The 17,055-nt window shown below is 40.0% G+C and overlaps 1 protein-coding gene across 3 annotated transcripts; it reads right to left on the reverse strand.

Moving 5' to 3' along the window:
- Nucleotides 1-125: 125 nt before the first annotated feature.
- hnrpkl (heterogeneous nuclear ribonucleoprotein K, like) lies at nt 126-15,118 on the reverse strand. 3 transcript variants are annotated; one of them, XM_089020491.1, is made up of 16 exons: nt 14,273-15,118; nt 13,465-13,537; nt 12,702-12,799; nt 12,554-12,610; nt 11,078-11,121; nt 10,656-10,728; nt 8,840-8,953; nt 8,610-8,738; nt 7,309-7,604; nt 6,319-6,360; nt 6,206-6,245; nt 3,142-3,157; nt 3,005-3,034; nt 2,852-2,919; nt 2,582-2,751; nt 126-807 (listed from the first exon to the last, which is right to left on the reverse strand). In XM_089020491.1, exons 2-16 carry the CDS (start codon nt 13,523-13,525, stop codon nt 777-779), a joined length of 1,269 nt encoding a protein of 422 aa, XP_088876617.1. In that variant the 5' UTR covers nt 13,526-13,537; nt 14,273-15,118; the 3' UTR covers nt 126-776. The 3 variants fall into 3 exon arrangements, with proteins under 3 accessions (XP_088876617.1, XP_088876619.1, XP_088876618.1); XM_089020493.1 differs by having other exon boundaries at nt 14,277-14,331; XM_089020492.1 differs by lacking the exon at nt 14,273-15,118 and adding an exon at nt 14,029-14,181.
- Between the last annotated feature and the right edge of the window lie 1,937 nt (nt 15,119-17,055).

The raw sequence follows: 17,055 nt of genomic DNA on the forward strand, positions 1-17,055 counted from the left end.
AACATAATCTGGTGGATTATGCCGGCCACCCCCACTTGAACTGTTTTGGGTGATTTTTATTGGTAATAAGTGGATTTATAAACACACACTTTATTGAGAGACATCAAACCACTTGGCACCCAAAGTACTGAGTGATGACTAAAAAAAACTTTATTTGGCAGTTACCTGACAAACAGATACACAGAAAGCATGACATTTCAAACGGCTATAAACCACTAAAAAGAAAAATATATATATATCAAAGCATTTATTTGGCAAGAGAGGGGGAAAAAATGGTTATGAATATTATACACAATGTATACAGCGTCCCGTCTTGTTTAAAAAGAAGCGTTGAAATCTCTTTAAAAGTATCAACCATTCATTAAGTTTCAAGCAATTGCGTGACATCTTTTTCGAGTGTTACTAAAACATTAAAAACGTGATCTTAAAGTTCACCACTTCAGAGTTGAAGTTGCAACAGAAGATGCAAGGCAGCTCTGTCCATTAGCGGAAGCTAAATGCTGCTCATTCCGTTGGACAGAAAATATGAGCGTGTGAAAGGTCATTTAGAAACAACAACAACAAAAACTGCATGCGCCACGACAATCCAAACACTAAGGTCAAAATAATATTTCATGGCATTATGACATTGTAAATAATCCAACACTGGCGTAAAAAAACTAAAAAAAAGAGGGATTTTTTTTTTTGGGGGGGTACAATAGAATTCCTCCTTCATGACAAAGGAGTATCGACACTGGAGAAAATAGTACACAAAAGCCATGGCTTTGCTTGTCTCCTTAGAAGAATCGACCGGAATACTGCTTCACGCTAGGGAGAGGAAAAAAAAAAAAACAATACAATATATATTTTTTTACACTGTATATTCTCTTAAATATTGCTTATTTATTATTAATTTTATTAATCACGCAACAAGCAAGCTGAATTGACACTTGCTGAGAGCCGATGCGTATGTGGAACTGTCGCGGCTTGGAATTGAAGCGGATTTACGTGGAACAGGTGATGTAAAACAATAGTTTTTACACTGTATATTCTCTTAAATATTGCTTATTTATTATTAATTTTATTAATCACGCAACAAGCAAGCTGAATGGACACTTGCTGAGAGCCGATGCGTATGTGGAACTGTCGCTGCTTGGAATTGAAGCGGATTTACGTGGAACAGGAGATGTAAAACAATCTCTTTTCGTCGATGGATGCTACAGCTTCGCTTTCAACATTTAACTTGTAACAGACATGCACATTTCACCATGACATTTAGAGTCAAGAAATTATCATATTTAAAAGTTTCACGCTGCTATATGCTTAGTCAACATGTGTGACTCGAATACACAATTGAAGCACGGACAACCTGGGGGTCAATCTGAGGTCAACAGACACAGCAGGTTAAATCTTCATCTAGGAGATCTGGCCTTGGATAGAATTTACGACTTGGGAAACTCCTTTATCACCGAAGCAATTTATGACTTGAAACTCCTTTACAGGAAGAGCTCATTAGCAAGGTTACAAATGTATCAGTTTATGGAAGAGTGTTTTATTGTTTAGAGATGTTCACGCGCAGAATGTTCTAGGGCTGTGGTATTCTAATCAAGAAAACTATGTTTTACTAATGTATCACTTAAATTTGCATATACTCTCAATAAATAGCTTGGCAGAGGGCTGCAGAATTCAGGCGTCTGTCATGAACATCTACGTCTCCTGCCGGCAGGAAAGACAATCTCTGACACATCCCTAATCCACTGGTGAAAAGGCAGAACGTTCCAGGGGTGTGATATTCTAATCAACAAAACTATGTTTTACTAATGTATCACTTGAATTTGCATATACTACGTTTTACTAATGTATCATTTGAATTTGCATATACTCTCAATAAATAGCTTGGCAGAGGGCTGAAGAATTCAGGCGTCTATCATGAATGACTACGTCTCCTGCCGGCAGTAAAGACAATCTCTGACACATCCCTAATCCACTGGTGAAAAGGCAGAACGTTCCAGGGGTGTGATATTCTAATCAAGAAAACTATGTTTTACTAATGTATCATTTGAATTTGCATATACTCTCAATAAATAGCTTGGCAGAGGGCTGAAGAATTCAGGCGTCTATCATGAATGACTACGTCTCCTGCCGGCAGTAAAGACAATCTCTGACACATCCCTAATCCACTGGTGAAAAGGCAGAACGTTCCAGGGGTGTGATATTCTAATCAAGAAAACTATGTTTTACTAATGTATCATTTGGATTGGATTGGATTGGATTGGATATGCCTTTATTAGTCTCACAGTGGCTGACACATCCCTAATCCACAGGTGAAAAGGACGCTTTGACGATCTCCTTTTTTCATGTAGAACTGCTTCATATGACAAATAGGATGCAGAAAGTGCTTAAAATTGAATGCTTTTGTGTTGTGTTTTTATTTCAAGATGGCTCCGCGAGAGTGGCTGCCTTTATAGCAGCTCCTGTATTTTGTTTTTCTACTTCTTCCCGTCCTTTCCTTTCACTTTCATTACTTCGCAACTGTGAAATGTACATTTCTCCACTGTGAGATCAATAAAGGCTAATCTAATCCAATACAAGCGTGTCACACCTGTTCTGCAGCAGGTACTGTGCGTTCTGGATCTGGTCTTGCGTTCCAATGATGGTAATAATCCGGTCCTCCGAGCCTTCCAGCGGCTCGTCGATCTTGATGGATGCGCCGGATTCGTGGCGGATCTGTTTGATCCTCTGGCCTCCCTTGCCAATGATGGAACCGGCGAGCTGTGAAACGGACATCAAATTTCACCAGAAGTGTTTTTTTTTTTTTTTTGCAAGTCCCTTCTTTTATGCTTTTTATCCCCCCGCCCCACCCGACGTTTACATCTTTGGGGATGGTGACTTGTGTTGTGACGACGGGCCCTCCGATGTCATTGTACGAGCCTCGGACACCTGCAAAGCCAATCATGACACGTGTTGAATTGTGTGACTTGCAAGGCTTGATGGGATTTTTTTTTTTTTTTTTCCCTCCACTTACCGGAACGAAAGTGATCCCAGGAGTTGTTGTCTTGGAAAGATATTAGAATAGAAAATGAGTACTCAAAGTACTCAAAATTAGCATTCAATCATTCAAATTGTTTTAATGTAAGCGGGATTGACACAAATGAGTCTTACCATAACCGCCTGCACTCTGGATTTCATCAATAGGAAAGAAGGGAAAAAAAATGCTTTAGTGTCAAGAGTAAAAATGGCACACTCACATGCTTATCTTAACTCATTCACTGCCAGACGATATGCAAAAATGTGTCCACTCCAGTGCCAGGGTTTTTGTCATTGTCACTCAAATTCCAGGACCCACAGAATATAAGAGTTTTTTGAGTTACTTCCGGGTTGATGGAAGGTGAAAAATAGCTTGTTCAGTCGAACAACAGCCCAAATTGCGATCTGGCTAGCTAGCTATCGATCTATGTAGCTGGTTATCTATTAGCTATGTGGCTATCTAGGTAGTTAGCTAACTGTCTAGCTGGCTATCAGCTATCTAGCTTTCTATCTATCTATTCTCTCTATCTATTTGAGTTACTTCTGGGTTGAGTGAACACTGGCGCGTGTGGATGCCGCTGCTCACCCACAGAAAAACTCATCCTGTGACTGTAAAGTGACCTTGACCGTTTTGAAAGGCGCTTAGAAATCAAATGGATTATTATTATTATTAGCTTTCTATCAACTAGCTAGCTAGCTAGCTATTAGCTATTCAAATAGCAAGTTAGCAATTAGCAATGTAGCTAACTAGCTCTTTGAGTCAGGTAACATATTAGCTATTTAGTTAGATAGCTAGGTATAATAGCTAGCTAGCTAGCTAGTTGATAGAAAGCTAATAATAATAATAATCCATTTGATTTCTAAGCGCCTTTCAAAACGGTCAAGGTCACTTTACAGCATGCTATCTATTAGCTAGCTGGCTAGCTTTCTATCTTTTTGAGTTACTTCCGGGTTGAGTGAACGCTAGCTATCTAGCTAGCTAGTAGCAATGTAGCTAGCTATTTGAGTCAGGTAACATATTAGCTATCTAGTTAGCTAGCTATCTATTAGCTAGCTATTTATCATTCATTTAGCTAGCTAGATAGCTTTCCCACTGAGTTTTGAAAAGCGCTTAGACATCAAATGGATTATTATTATTATTAAAAACAAAAAAATAAAACCGGAAAAAAAAAAAAAAAAATCGGGAATGGCGCTCTACGTCATATTTTCACTTCCCGAATAAATTTGTGAATGGCAGTGAATGAGTTAACATCCATTCTACGTATCATTTCTAAAAACAAACAGGTGAGATTGAATAATTCCACCAAGCTCAGCTTTTGGAAATATTCCAGGTGGATGCGAGCGCACACATATTATTAATGTTTCACACGTTGTTGACCTGAAATGTCACATCTGCAGTCCCTCCGGCACAACTTGAACTTTGGAACCAAAATCTCCCGCCGCAATAAGCACGCCCCCCCCCCCCCATTATTGTATAACTTCGAATATACGCGCCATATGTGGGTCAAGCTTCAATTTTTATGAGCGTGAAACCCGTCCGTCTCTTGGTTCACGACCGCTTGGCTGGAAATGGCGTTCGGTTTGAAGTCGTGACGATTCGAGTCAATAACAAAATACAGTGATACCTTGGCTTACGAACTTAATTGGTTCCCAGAGTGTGAAAGGCAAAAAGTGTGTATCCCAAACATTAATTTCCCATAGGAAACCATTAAAATGAGAATAATCCGTTCCCAGGTCCACATAAAACATAATTTTCTACTTTCTATTTTTTTAAGCCTTAAAACAACACAAAATATACCTTATTTTATTAAAAATGTACGTTATTTACTTTTACTAATATACTAAAGGTTGGGCGTCGGTCATGAATGGCTAGGTCCCCTGTCATTAAAATAAAGGCCTTGTTTATGAATACCTGTTGGCTATATAGCTAGCTACCGAGCTATTTGGGTCAGGAAACATATTAGCTAGCTATTAGCCACCTATCAATCTCGCTTGCTATCTATTAGCTATATAGCTAGCTACCTAGCTATTTGAGTCAGGAAACATATTAGCTATCTAGCTAGCTGGATAGCCATCTATTAGTTGTCTAGCTATCTAATAGCTAGACAGCTACCGTTCTATCTTTTTGAGTTATTCCGGGTTGAGTGAAAATTAAATGTATTATTATTATTATTATTATTATCTACCTACCTAGCTAGCTAAATAGCAGGCAGTAATAGACAATCTTTGTTTACAGTGTCCGACCAAACATCTATGACATAACTGAGGCAAATAATTTCTAAACCTCCCCATGGCTGACGTCACGTTCTTCTAGTGAGTCAACGGGCGATTGGACAATCGCAGTCACTTGGCCTCCGTCTGACAGAATTAATAAAAAAATAATCCAATTACTGACAACCACATCACAGATTGATTATTATAAATGTGAACGGATGCTGGAATGGATCTCCGGACGGAGTACTCTTTGCTTGGCGAGAGGCAATCAAAGAGACGACCGTTGCCGGGCAACCAAGGGCCTCTGGGAAAAAAAAACAACCTGCGTCAGCGTTCATGGCCGCTGTGTTGTACTATAGTGATGTGTCGTTCGCGAACGAGCAAATTCTTAGAGCCGGCTCTCTGATTCAACGAAGAGAGCCGGAGAGCCGGCTCCTAAAAAGGAGCCGGAAATGGGAGCCGACTTTTTTTTTTGTCCTCTATTCCCCGCCCCCAGTTTTCGGTTAAAGCCACACGTGATTGGTTGATATCCGTGGTAGTGGAGGGAGGGGAGAATTACAGATACAGGTGGGTAGACAAATGTTATCACATTATGCTGTTATTATTATTCAATTATGATATTTTTTTTACTAGTTGGTGTGATAGCATTATTAATATGAAAAGCAAATTAGTGACAGCTGCCAATCAGACCAGAGTAACCACAGGGAAAGTCAAAGTTAGTGGATGCTCTCTGTGCACATATAAATCAAGCCATATAAATAAATATATTTGATATAGTGTACTTTTTACATGAGTTTTTCACATGATTTTTGGTAGTTAGTTAATTTAAGCAAACGAAAAACAAACAAACTAAGGAGCCATATGGGAGCCATTTGGGAGCCATTTGGGAACCATAAGAGCCGGATCTTTTTAGAACCAGCGCTCTGAAAAGAGCCGGAATTCCCATCGCTATTGTACTATGCTTGGAACGGCAAAAAACACTCACCATGCTATCGTAGCGTTCTCCTCCGCGACTTCTTCTGTCACTACACGCGTGAAGTGGATTCATGGTTCAATGACGGCGTAGGAAAAACGTGAGGGGGATAATTTTGGCCTTACCTTGGTCTGTCGTCATGATAACTGCCGTGGGAGAATCGATCACTGTGTGTCATTAGGGGAGAAAAAAAAATGTCATTAAAATAAAGGCCTTGTTTATGAATACCTGTTGGCTATATAGCTAGCTACCGAGCTATTTGGGTCAGGAAACATATTAGCTAGCTAGCTATTAGCCACCTATCAATCTCGCTTGCTATTTATTAGCTATATAGCTAGCTACCTAGCTATTTGGGTCAGGAAACATATTAGCTATCTAGCTAGCTGGATAGCCATCTATTAGTTGTCTAGCTATCTAATAGCTAGACAGTTAGCTTTCTATCTTTTTGAGTTATTCCGTGTTGAGTGAAAATTAAATGTATTATTATTATTATCATCTAGCTAGCGAGCTCTCTTTTAGTTATCTATTAGCCAGCTAGCTAACTTTCTATCTATTTGAGTTACTTCCGGGTTGAGTGAACGCTGGCGCGTGTGGCTGCCGCTGCTCACCCACTGCAAAACTTGTCCTGTGACTGTAAAGTGACTGAGAGTTTTGAAAGGCGCTTAGAAATGAAATGTATTATTATTATTATTATTATTATTAAGGACAACCAATTAAAATGTTGTAAAAAGTTCTGTTTTTATTATTAATTCCTAAATTATATGGCTCTGGAGTTATCTGAGTTTGAAATGAGGGCGGCTGTACAAAACACAATGCAATACATACATATTGGTTTATATAGCGCTTTAACAACAGCTGAAGCTGTAACAAAGTGCTAACATGGAAAAAAGGCAAATGATGCCCCCTTGTGGAAGGGAAAAAAACATTGCCAGAGGTCTGACCCGCGCTTTATCGGCACCGAAGCAAGAAAAAACAAAACCCAAACTAATTCGGGGATGGCGCTCTACATCATATTTTCAATTCTCAAACAAATTTGTGAATGGTAGTGAATGAGTTAACATTTGAGATCTAATGTAAATGTAAGCTGCCATAAAAAAAAAAAAACCCATCCTCACCTTCCGCGTGGGGGTGGCGGCGGGAGGGGCAGTTTGCGCGCACGGCCCCCTACGCGTCCCCGGCTCAGCGGCGGTCCGCGTCGGGGGCTCAGGTCGTCGTAATCCCGGCGAGAGGGAAGCGGCGGGCGGCTACTGCGTGGCGGTGGAAGGCGGTCGAAGCCGCCTCGCACCCGTAGAGGGAAGCTGCTGGCGGGACGCCTGCCACGCTCCTCAAACACGACGGTGAAGCCGCCGTAGTCGTATGTTTCGTCGTAGAAGTTTGGATCGTAAGGTTGGGAGCGGCCTTTGATCGGCGCCTGCAATGAAGAATAAAACAGCTAATGTTCTGCCAATAATGCGTATATTATTTGTCCATCATCACTTATTTTGCCTTTGCGGTTTACAAACTCCTTGGCTTACAAACTTTTTGGTTTTACGAACATTAAATTTATGAAAATGTTACCTACGAACTATTTTTCAGGATTCACACGGAGCTGCCACAATGAGTGATGTGTCGTCCGCGAACGAGCCCGTTATCCGAACAAGAAAATGGCAGCCGGCTTGTTTTGGTCCTCTATTCCCCGCCCCCAGTTGTCGGTTAAAGCCACGTGATTGGTCAAGATCGCAGAAGTGAGGGGAGGTGGTTTAAACATCAAAGACAGGCAGACGACAGAGAGAGAGTGACAAAATGGATAGAAAACAATGAAATTTGGACTTGTGTCAACTTTGATAGTTCGAAAGCAGAGTGTAGACTGCAAGGTTAAAAATTCCCATCAATCAGGCTCCACAAATAACCCGCACAAGCCATCTACACACATGCAAAAACCAAAAAAACCTATCAACCCAGCTAAACAGACCACAATTGATGAGGAACTAGGTAAAATTATCGCAGAGAAAGCACCTACAAGGGATCATTCCTCAAGATGGTGAAAGAAGAAGGCTACATTCTTCATCAAGTGTTTAATGCTGATGAAAGAGAGAAATGAAATGAGCAATCAACGACCATCACAAAAGGCAAATAAAACAACTTTATTATATAGTACAGTTTATTTCTTTAATTATAATACCATAGCACATTTATTACACATAAAATAACGTATATTTTGTGTAGTTTTAAGAAAATTAGAAAGTAGAAAATGATGTTTTATGGGGACCTGGGAACGGATTATTCTCATTTTAATGGTTTCCTATGGGAAATTAATTTTTGGGATACACACTTTTCACCTTACACACTCTATCTGGGAACCGATTAAGTTCGTAAGCCAAGGTATCACTGTATTTGTTTATTTGTGGAGAAGTGTCAAAACTCGATCAAGACATACCTCAGCGACCAGTTCGAGGATGACTTTGATGCATTCGACGACTCGCTCGGGTTTCCCGCCCACAGAGACAACTCTGTCGGTAGAATGCGGACAACAATCCTGGAACAGCTTAATGGTCGTCAGGGTATTCTAGAGGAGATGAATCGACATCATAAAAGTGCGAACGAAGGCAAACAGGAAGGTTATCTGGGGTCATTTCTGAGCGGAAACGGTTTCAGATTTGCGCCGACCTCTCGGAGCTCTTTAATCTTGCTGCCTTTCACGCCGATGATGCCGCCCGCCAAGCTCTGATGGATCAGCAGGCGGAGCTCGCAGTCAAAGTCGGTGCCGTTGTAATTCTGGTACTTGTTACACAAACACAACAATTGAGGGGAACTAGTTAAAGGACAAGCGACATCACTTTTTTTGTTTCCTAAGTGACATCAGAAAAACGTTTTATAGCATCTAAAATACCCAAAACACGCAGGCTGAGATTTTTAGTCAAATGCAAAACACCAATAAAAATGAGTTAAAGTGACTAAAAACTACTTCAAATTGAACCCGGAAGTGGCCAGTTTCAGAAGGTCCCGCCCCCTTGTTCGTGGTGTCACGCCAAGATGTCTTGCCTTGCTCGAGAATCAAAAAATGGCTTCAGATTCGGAGAAGATGCTTTCTTGTTACTCATCCAGCTACATAGCTAGCTAGCCAGATAGCTAATAGATAGCAAATGGATAGTGAAGGAAATAAGTACATTTATTTACACCCTTACAATAGCAAATAGATAGCCAGCTATGTAGCTAATAGATAGCAAATGGATAGCAAATAGATAACTGGCTAGTTAGCTAGATAGATAGCACATAGATAGCAAAAAGATAGCCAGGTATGTAGCTAGCTAATAGAGAGCAAATGGATAGCAAATAGATAACTAGCTAGTTAGCTAGATAGATAGCACATAGATAGCAAAAAGATAGCCAGCTATGTAGCTAGCTAATAGAGAGCAAATGGATAGCAAATAGATAACTAGCTAGTTAGCTTGATAGATAGCACATAGATAGCAAATAGATAGCCAGCTATGTAGCTAGCTAATAGAGAGCAAATGGATAGCAAATAGATAACTAGCTAGTTTGCTAGATAGATAGCACATAGATAGCAAAAAGATAGCCAGCTATGTAGCTAGCTAATAGAGAGCAAATGGATAGCAAATAGATAACTAGCTAGTTAGCTAGATAGATAGCACATAGATAGCAAATAGATAGCCAGCTATGTAGCTGGCTAATAGAGAGCAAATGGATAGCAAATAGATAACTAGCTAGTTAGCTAGCTAGATAGCACATAGATAGCAAATAGATAGCCAGCTATGTAGCTAGCTAATAGAGAGCAAATGGATAGCAAATAGATAACTAGCTAGTTAGCTAGATAGATAGCACATAGATAGCAAATAGATAGCCAGCTATGTAGCTGGCTAATAGAGAGCAAATGGATAGCAAATAGATAACTAGCTAGTTAGCTAGATAGATAGCACATAGATAGCAAATAGTCAGCTAGGTAGCTAGCTAATAGATAGCAAATGGATAGCAAATAGATAGCCAGCTAGGTAGCTAGCTAGATAACACATCTCGTGCAGGTGTGCCTCGGGTTTACTTCCGGGCCTACTGAACAGGATTATCATGTGGTGTGCCTTATATTTTGAAAACCTCTTTCATTCATTGGGGGTGCGCCTTATACTCCGGTGCGATTAATACACCGGAAAATACGGTATTAAAAATTAAATAACCAAAAGAATAAAAAAATTAACATGTAGATTTGAAAAAAGTAAAATATAACATTTTCTGGAATATAAGGCGCACCTTCAACAAATGGCATATTTAAAAACCTTTTTCATACATAAGGTGCACCGCATTATAAGGGGCTACCCTTATAATATAAGGGGTGTATGTCATTCAATGAATGACATATTTTAAAACATTTTCCATCCATAAGGCGCATTGAAAAATATTATGAAAAATATTTTTGGGTGCGCCTTATAGTGCAGAAAATACGCTATTTTGATTTTTCATGTTTGTTTACCTCCTCTAAAGTGGGTATAATCTTCAACAGAATGTCTCCGATGGTGTCGATATCGGCGCTCACGCTCAGGATCCTGTCGAGAAAGAAATTAATGGAAGTAGACGGCAAAATGAAATACCAACATCACTTACTACGTCGTCAAGGAAACGAGACTTGAAATTTGAGAAAGAGGAAACAAAAACTAACTGAGATAAGATAATCTGAGGTGGGGGGGGGGGTGGCTTTCATATGGCTACAATTAACGAGAGATCATATATAAGTGTCGGGCGGGTCAATGGGGGTGGGGGGGGTGCAGTTAACTTTCATTATTGATATCAAATATAAACATAGAGGTAAAAAAAGAATGTAAAAAAAAGTAAACAAAAAGCAGTTTTTTCATAATTTTGTCATCAGGCAGTGAGGCAATAATTGGTGGGACATACCGCTCTGGGCCACTGCTGTCTGGGACTGATACACTGGCATTGTACTGCATTGGAGGTGATGGAGGAGGTGGTTGGGGGGGGGGGGGGGTCAATTACGTGTTGGGGGGGGGGGGGGGGGGGGCGTGGGTTACGGGCATGGTCGACCAGGGGGTGGCAGGTGGCAGGTGGGCATTCAGGGGTTGGGTTGGACCAACGCAGGAGGGGCATGTCGGTCCAAACATGGGCAACGGGGGGCAGAAGATGGCCAAAACATTCACCCAAAACGTAAATAAATAAATATGAAAATAAAATAAACACAAAAGAAATGACAAGGGGGGGGGACAAGGGGAGGGGGGAGAAGGAATACATTTTTAATTGAATTCACGGTCAATGTTTGTTGTTTTTTTTTTTAGGCAAAATGTGAGAGATAATCTATCCCAATGGATTTTATCAGGTGTCACTGTAAAATGATAGATTAGATTTACACAAAACATGAGAGCGACACTACATTCTGAACAACATTAAAAATAAGACAGAGGAAATACAGTGATACCTCGGCTTACGAACTTAATATGTTCCCAGACAGTGTGTAATGTGAAAAGTGTGTATCCCAAAAAATAATTTCCCATAGGAAACCATTAAAATGAGAATAATCCGTTCCCAGGTCCCCATAAAACATAATTTTCGACTCAATAAGCCTTAAAACTACACAAAATATACCTTATTTTATGTATAATAAATGTGCTATGGTATTATAATAAAAGAAATAAACCGTACGGTATAATAAAGTCGTTTTATTTACCTTTGTGATGGTCATTGACGCCTTGATGGAATGGAGTGGCCGCTTTCATCAGCATTAAACACTTGATGAGGAACGTAGCCTTCTTTCACCATCTTGAGGAATGATCCCTTCTAGGTGCTTTCTCTGCAATAATTTTACCTAGTTCCTCATCAATTGTGTTCTGTTTAGCTGGGTTGATAGTTTTTTGCATCAAGTGTACAGATGGCTTGTGCGGGTTATTTGTGGAGCCTGATTGATGGGAATTTTAACCTTGCAGTCTACACTCTGCCTTTGAACTATCAAAGTTGAAACGAGTCCAAATTTCACTGTTTTCTATCCATTCTGTCACTCTCTCTGTCGTCTGCCTGTCTTTGATGTTTAAACCACCTCCCCTCACTGCTGCGTTCTTGACCAATCACGTGGCTTTAACCGAAGACTGGGGGCGGGGAATAGAGGACCAAAACAAGCCGGCTGCCATTTTCTTGTTAGGAGAATGGGCTCGTTCGCGAACGACACATCACTCATTGTGGCAGCTCTGTGTGTATCTGGAAAAATAGTTCGTAGGCCAAGGTAAAATTTTCGTAAATTTAACGTTCGTAAAGCGAAAAGTTTGTAAGTCAAGGGGTTCGTAAACCGAGGTATCACTGTCCACCAATAGTACTTCCGGTTCTGATACTTTCCAAGTTATTCATTGAATATTTCATGTGTTTACTCACGTCGGTGCGCAGAGCTTTTATGTTCTTGCCACCCTTTCCGATAACGGCGCCGGCATTCTGTGAAGCAGTTAAGGGCGGGTGGGATTATTCTTAGAAAACGGAACGCGAAATGAAGACTAAACAAAAAGTGACAGGTGTCCTTCCTTACTTTGCTCTGGAGCAGCACGCGCAGCTCTAACATCTCGTCGGTGTTGCGCGAGCGTTTGAAGGCGTGCTCTTCATCCATGTCCTCTGCTGGACGTTTACCTGGAGGGGAAGAACGTAGTGAATAATGCCATCTTTGAAAGGTTAATGGTCTACTCTTAACATATTCACTGCAAGGCATGTGCAAAAATATGTCCACTCCAGTGCCAGGGTTTTTGTCATAGTCACTCGAATTCCATGATCCACAGAATATTGACTTTTGGGACTACATAAACATTCAATGCAGCGTAAGAAACTTTAGACTATCTTTTTTCATCATACAAAAAACAGTTAATTCCTAAATTATATGGGTCTGGAGTTATCTGAGCGTGAAATGAGGGCGGATATCCAAAAAACAATGAAATACATACATATTATAAGCATATAAGCATAAGCACTTTCTCCACCCTCTGTTGCATCAAGCAGTTCTAGATGAAAGAGGAGAGGATCAAAGCCTCCTTTTCACTAGTGGATCAAGGACATCATAGTGGAATGTGCACGTCTGATACAAGCATCGACGAAGAGAGATTGTCTCACATCGACTGCCCCATGTAAAATCTTTCTAATTCCAAGCCATGACAGTTCCACTTGCTGTGCATCGGTAAGCCATTTATATTTAAGGGTGCTGTCAGATGAGTTTCAAGTGTTTTGCCATCATACTTTGATGACTTTTGAAGAGTAAACTACAGGCAATTATTTAATTTTTTGCATGTGTAAAATGATCTTACCATTGGTATCAATGGTGCCAAAAGTGATTTCTTCATCCTGCTGTTCAATGTGCACCTCCATTGTCTTTTAAACCTACAGGGTGGGACAAAAAAAGTGAATTCTAAAACGTGTAAAGTGTAAACGTATTATGTAACCTGGAGTGATCTTGAGAGTTTTGAAAGGCGCTTATAAATTAAATGTATTATTATTATTATTATTATTTTGTTACACCGATGTCCATACCCAAGAACCGACCGACCGAGTCCAGCTCATGACGTCACACAAACAAGTCACGCCTCTTATAGTAAAGTTTCCGTCCAATACGTGAATATGACAATGCTAACAATAATGACATATTTTTTTAAGTCTGTATATGAATTAATACTGTTAAGTTTCGGAACAATTCCGCGTTGTTATTAGCTTTGTTTCTTTGTTCAACCGGAACACATAGAGTTGTCCCGCCCCCACCTGAAAACAAAGCTCACTTGTGGATTCAAAACAAGCGAAACAGTCAATAATGTATCCGATCTATACATAAAACGGTTCATGACGTTAAGAAAGGTTTTGCGACTGTCACCACTTACGACGAGTTGCCCTTGAAATACGTCAGGGCGAGTAGTAGTGACGTGCGGCTAAATGGACGTGACTACGACGTTAACCGCTAAGCTAAGTGTTCGTGAGGCGTGTCCGTCACGACGAGACTTGCGTACAACGGTTGCGACCGCATAGCGAGCTAAAATATGCACATTACTGTTCTTCCTAAATTCTTGGAAATGTCTACAAGAAATATTATACACCGCAAAAATTATTTTAAAAAACCATCAATACTTGCGACTAATCGCCGTCCGCCACGTTATTCTGTTGCCTTAGAATGAATGCAAGAATTTTAGAGGCAAAGTGAAATGGTGGTTTGTTTGTAACAGAAGTGAACGGCAGCGCCGGCGGGCGGGGACGTACAGCTCCGAGAGCGTTGCCGCCCAATCCGACCACGCGTGGTATTGATCAAACTGCTTTGTAAATAACACATTTCACCCTGGTTTTGGACTACAGTTATTTCGTTTTTAAACCTCAACTTTGACTGTCAGGTCGGCTTTCGAGAAGTAATTTGAAATCGTAGACATTGTAACAATCTCGTGTATAGTTTTTTTTTTTGCCACAGCAGTAAACTGGAGTTATATGATCTTGAAATGAGGGCGGCTGTACTAAATACAATGCAATACATCTGCACACTTCATGCAAAAAGCTATCAACCCGGCTAAACAGAACACATTTGATGAGGAACAAGGTAAAATTATCGCAGAGAGATCCCTTGTGGGTATCATTCCTCAAGATGGTGACAGAAGAAGGCTACATTCCTCCTCAAGTGTTTAATGCTGATGAAACGAACCACTCCATTCCATCAAGCCATCAACGACCATCACAACGGCAAATAAAACAACTTTATTATACACTACAGATTATTTCTTTAATTATAATACCATAGCAAATTTATTATACATCAAATAAGGTATATTTTGTGTAGTTTTAAGGCTTAGAAAATTAGCAAATTATGTTTTATGGGGATTTGGGAACGGATTATTCTCATTTTAATGGTTTTCTATGGGAAATAATTTTTGGGATACACACTTTTCACCTTACACACTCTTTCTGGTAACCAATTAAGTTCGTAAGCCAAAGGATAACTGTACTTTCTTACGTACAATACAGTACAATGTTTTATGTCATCCACAGTTTAAGGCCAATACGGTTTAATAACTTTTGGATTATTTCCTACTGATCAAAATCCAGCCACCTAATTTCGCATAACATCCATTTTTAGATCCAATCAAGCATCTCTTCGTTGAGCTTCGCCTCGCACCATCACGTACGAAGGCTTTTGTCTCCCTACTCGCCTGTATTCTGATGTTACCATGGCGACAGTTTTAATTTGGTTCTTGATGTTTCTCAGGAAGGGGTAGATGGTTGATAAGGTGGGAGCGGAATGTATATATGTATTTTCATTCGCAACCATCGCGACAGTGGGTGAGCAGCGGCTGCCACACACGCCAGCGTTCATTCAACCCGGAAGTAACTTAAACAGATAGAAAGCTAGCTATCTATCTAATATATAGCCAATAGATATCCAATAGCCAGCCAGCTAGACTGTAGCTAGCTAATAGATAGAGAATAGCCAGCTAGCTATTTGCTAGCTAGCTATCCGCTATCTAGCCAGCTAGATAGCTTCTTCTTTTCCTTAAATATACATTTGGGAGTAAAAATAAATAAATACATAAACACCACTAATCATAAAGAAACAAAGAAAATAATCCATTTCATTCTAAGCGCCTTTCAAAATTCACAACTCAAATAGAAAGAAAGATAGCTATCTAGCTATCTAATAGCCACATAGCTAATAAATAGCCACTTACATGAAAGAATTCATCAAGGAAAAGGTTTCTTCCGCCGTGACCTGCACTTCTTTGAAGGTCTCGGACGTTTCGCTCCTCACCAGCACAACTTCAGATCGCTGACGAAGCTCTTCAAATTGTACAGATGGCTTGTGCGGGTTATTTGTGGAGCCCGATTGATGGGATATTTTAACCTTGCAGTCTACACTCTGCCTTTGAACTATCCAAGTTGAAACTATCAATAAAGTTGAGTCCAAATTGACTGGGGGCGGGGAGTAGAGGACAAAAACAGTCGGCTGCCATTTTGTTGTTAGAAGAACGGGTTCGTTCGCGAACGACACATTGAGGCAGCTCCGTGTACGAAAAAAGTTTGTATGCCAAGGTAAAGTTCGTATGCCAAGGTAAAATTTTCATAAATGTAACGTTCGTAAACCGCGGTATCACTGTATACATTATATATTCATATATCTAAATAGTGTGTAAACAGTCGCCGTCATAAAACATTCATCAACCGCACAGAAAGCGCTTTTTATTCCAGTACAAGTTTAACAAGGAGACAGCCTATGTAAAATCAATACAATTAAAATAGAGTAAAAGTACTCAATCTTTTCCCCCCTTTGGATGGAAAAGGGAAGAGAAAAGGTGTTTGCGGCACAACACTGCCACCCTGTGGAGACTAAAAGATATTGATTGGATGAAATAATAGGGAGATTTGTCAGCATCTGCTGGCTCCTATTACATTTTGAGCATGTGATTGCCATTTAATTTATTATATTGCTATAAAGTGTAAACCAAACCTTTGACTGTTGATATTTCCTCTTCTGTATGTATGTATGTATGTAATATTGTGCGGTTGCCTTTGCTTTAAGAACAACTCCAAATTGCCTTTTGTGCAGAATATATAGTCCGTTAGTAGTTCGAGGCTAACTCGGTTTGACAGGTCTTGCTAGTAAAGATGAATAATTATTATTATAATCAAATTTGTAGCGCAGGAATTTTTCATGGGGGGGACATCTGGTCTCGTGCGTCAAATGTGGACGTCACACGCTGTATGTGTGTGGTTTTGTGCCATTTGTGTTGTGTTTAGTAAAACAATTTAGTCTGTAAAAATACAATTTCTAGCTAGCTACGTCAATTGACGTTTGGATGAAAATCCTGTGGCTGTAAAGTGTCCTTGACAGTTTTGAAAGGCGCTTCTAAGTGAAATTTATTAATATTATTATA

Source organism: Hippocampus bargibanti, linkage group LG18 (assembly GCF_051943395.1).
Source record: "Hippocampus bargibanti isolate YZ-2025 linkage group LG18, ASM5194339v1, whole genome shotgun sequence".
Classification (NCBI taxonomy): domain Eukaryota; kingdom Metazoa; phylum Chordata; class Actinopteri; order Syngnathiformes; family Syngnathidae; genus Hippocampus; species Hippocampus bargibanti.

Coding starts and splice junctions, on each gene's coding strand:
- hnrpkl (XM_089020491.1), bottom strand. CDS start 13,525: ATGGAGGTGCACATTGAACAGCAGGATGAAGAAATCACTTTTGGCACC. Junction 10,729..11,077: donor GACAGCAGTGGCCCAGAGCG/GTATGTCCCACC, acceptor CTTTCTCGACAG/GATCCTGAGCGTGAGCGCCG. Junction 8,954..10,655: donor TTATACCCACTTTAGAGGAG/GTAAACAAACAT, acceptor TTGTGTAACAAG/TACCAGAATTACAACGGCAC.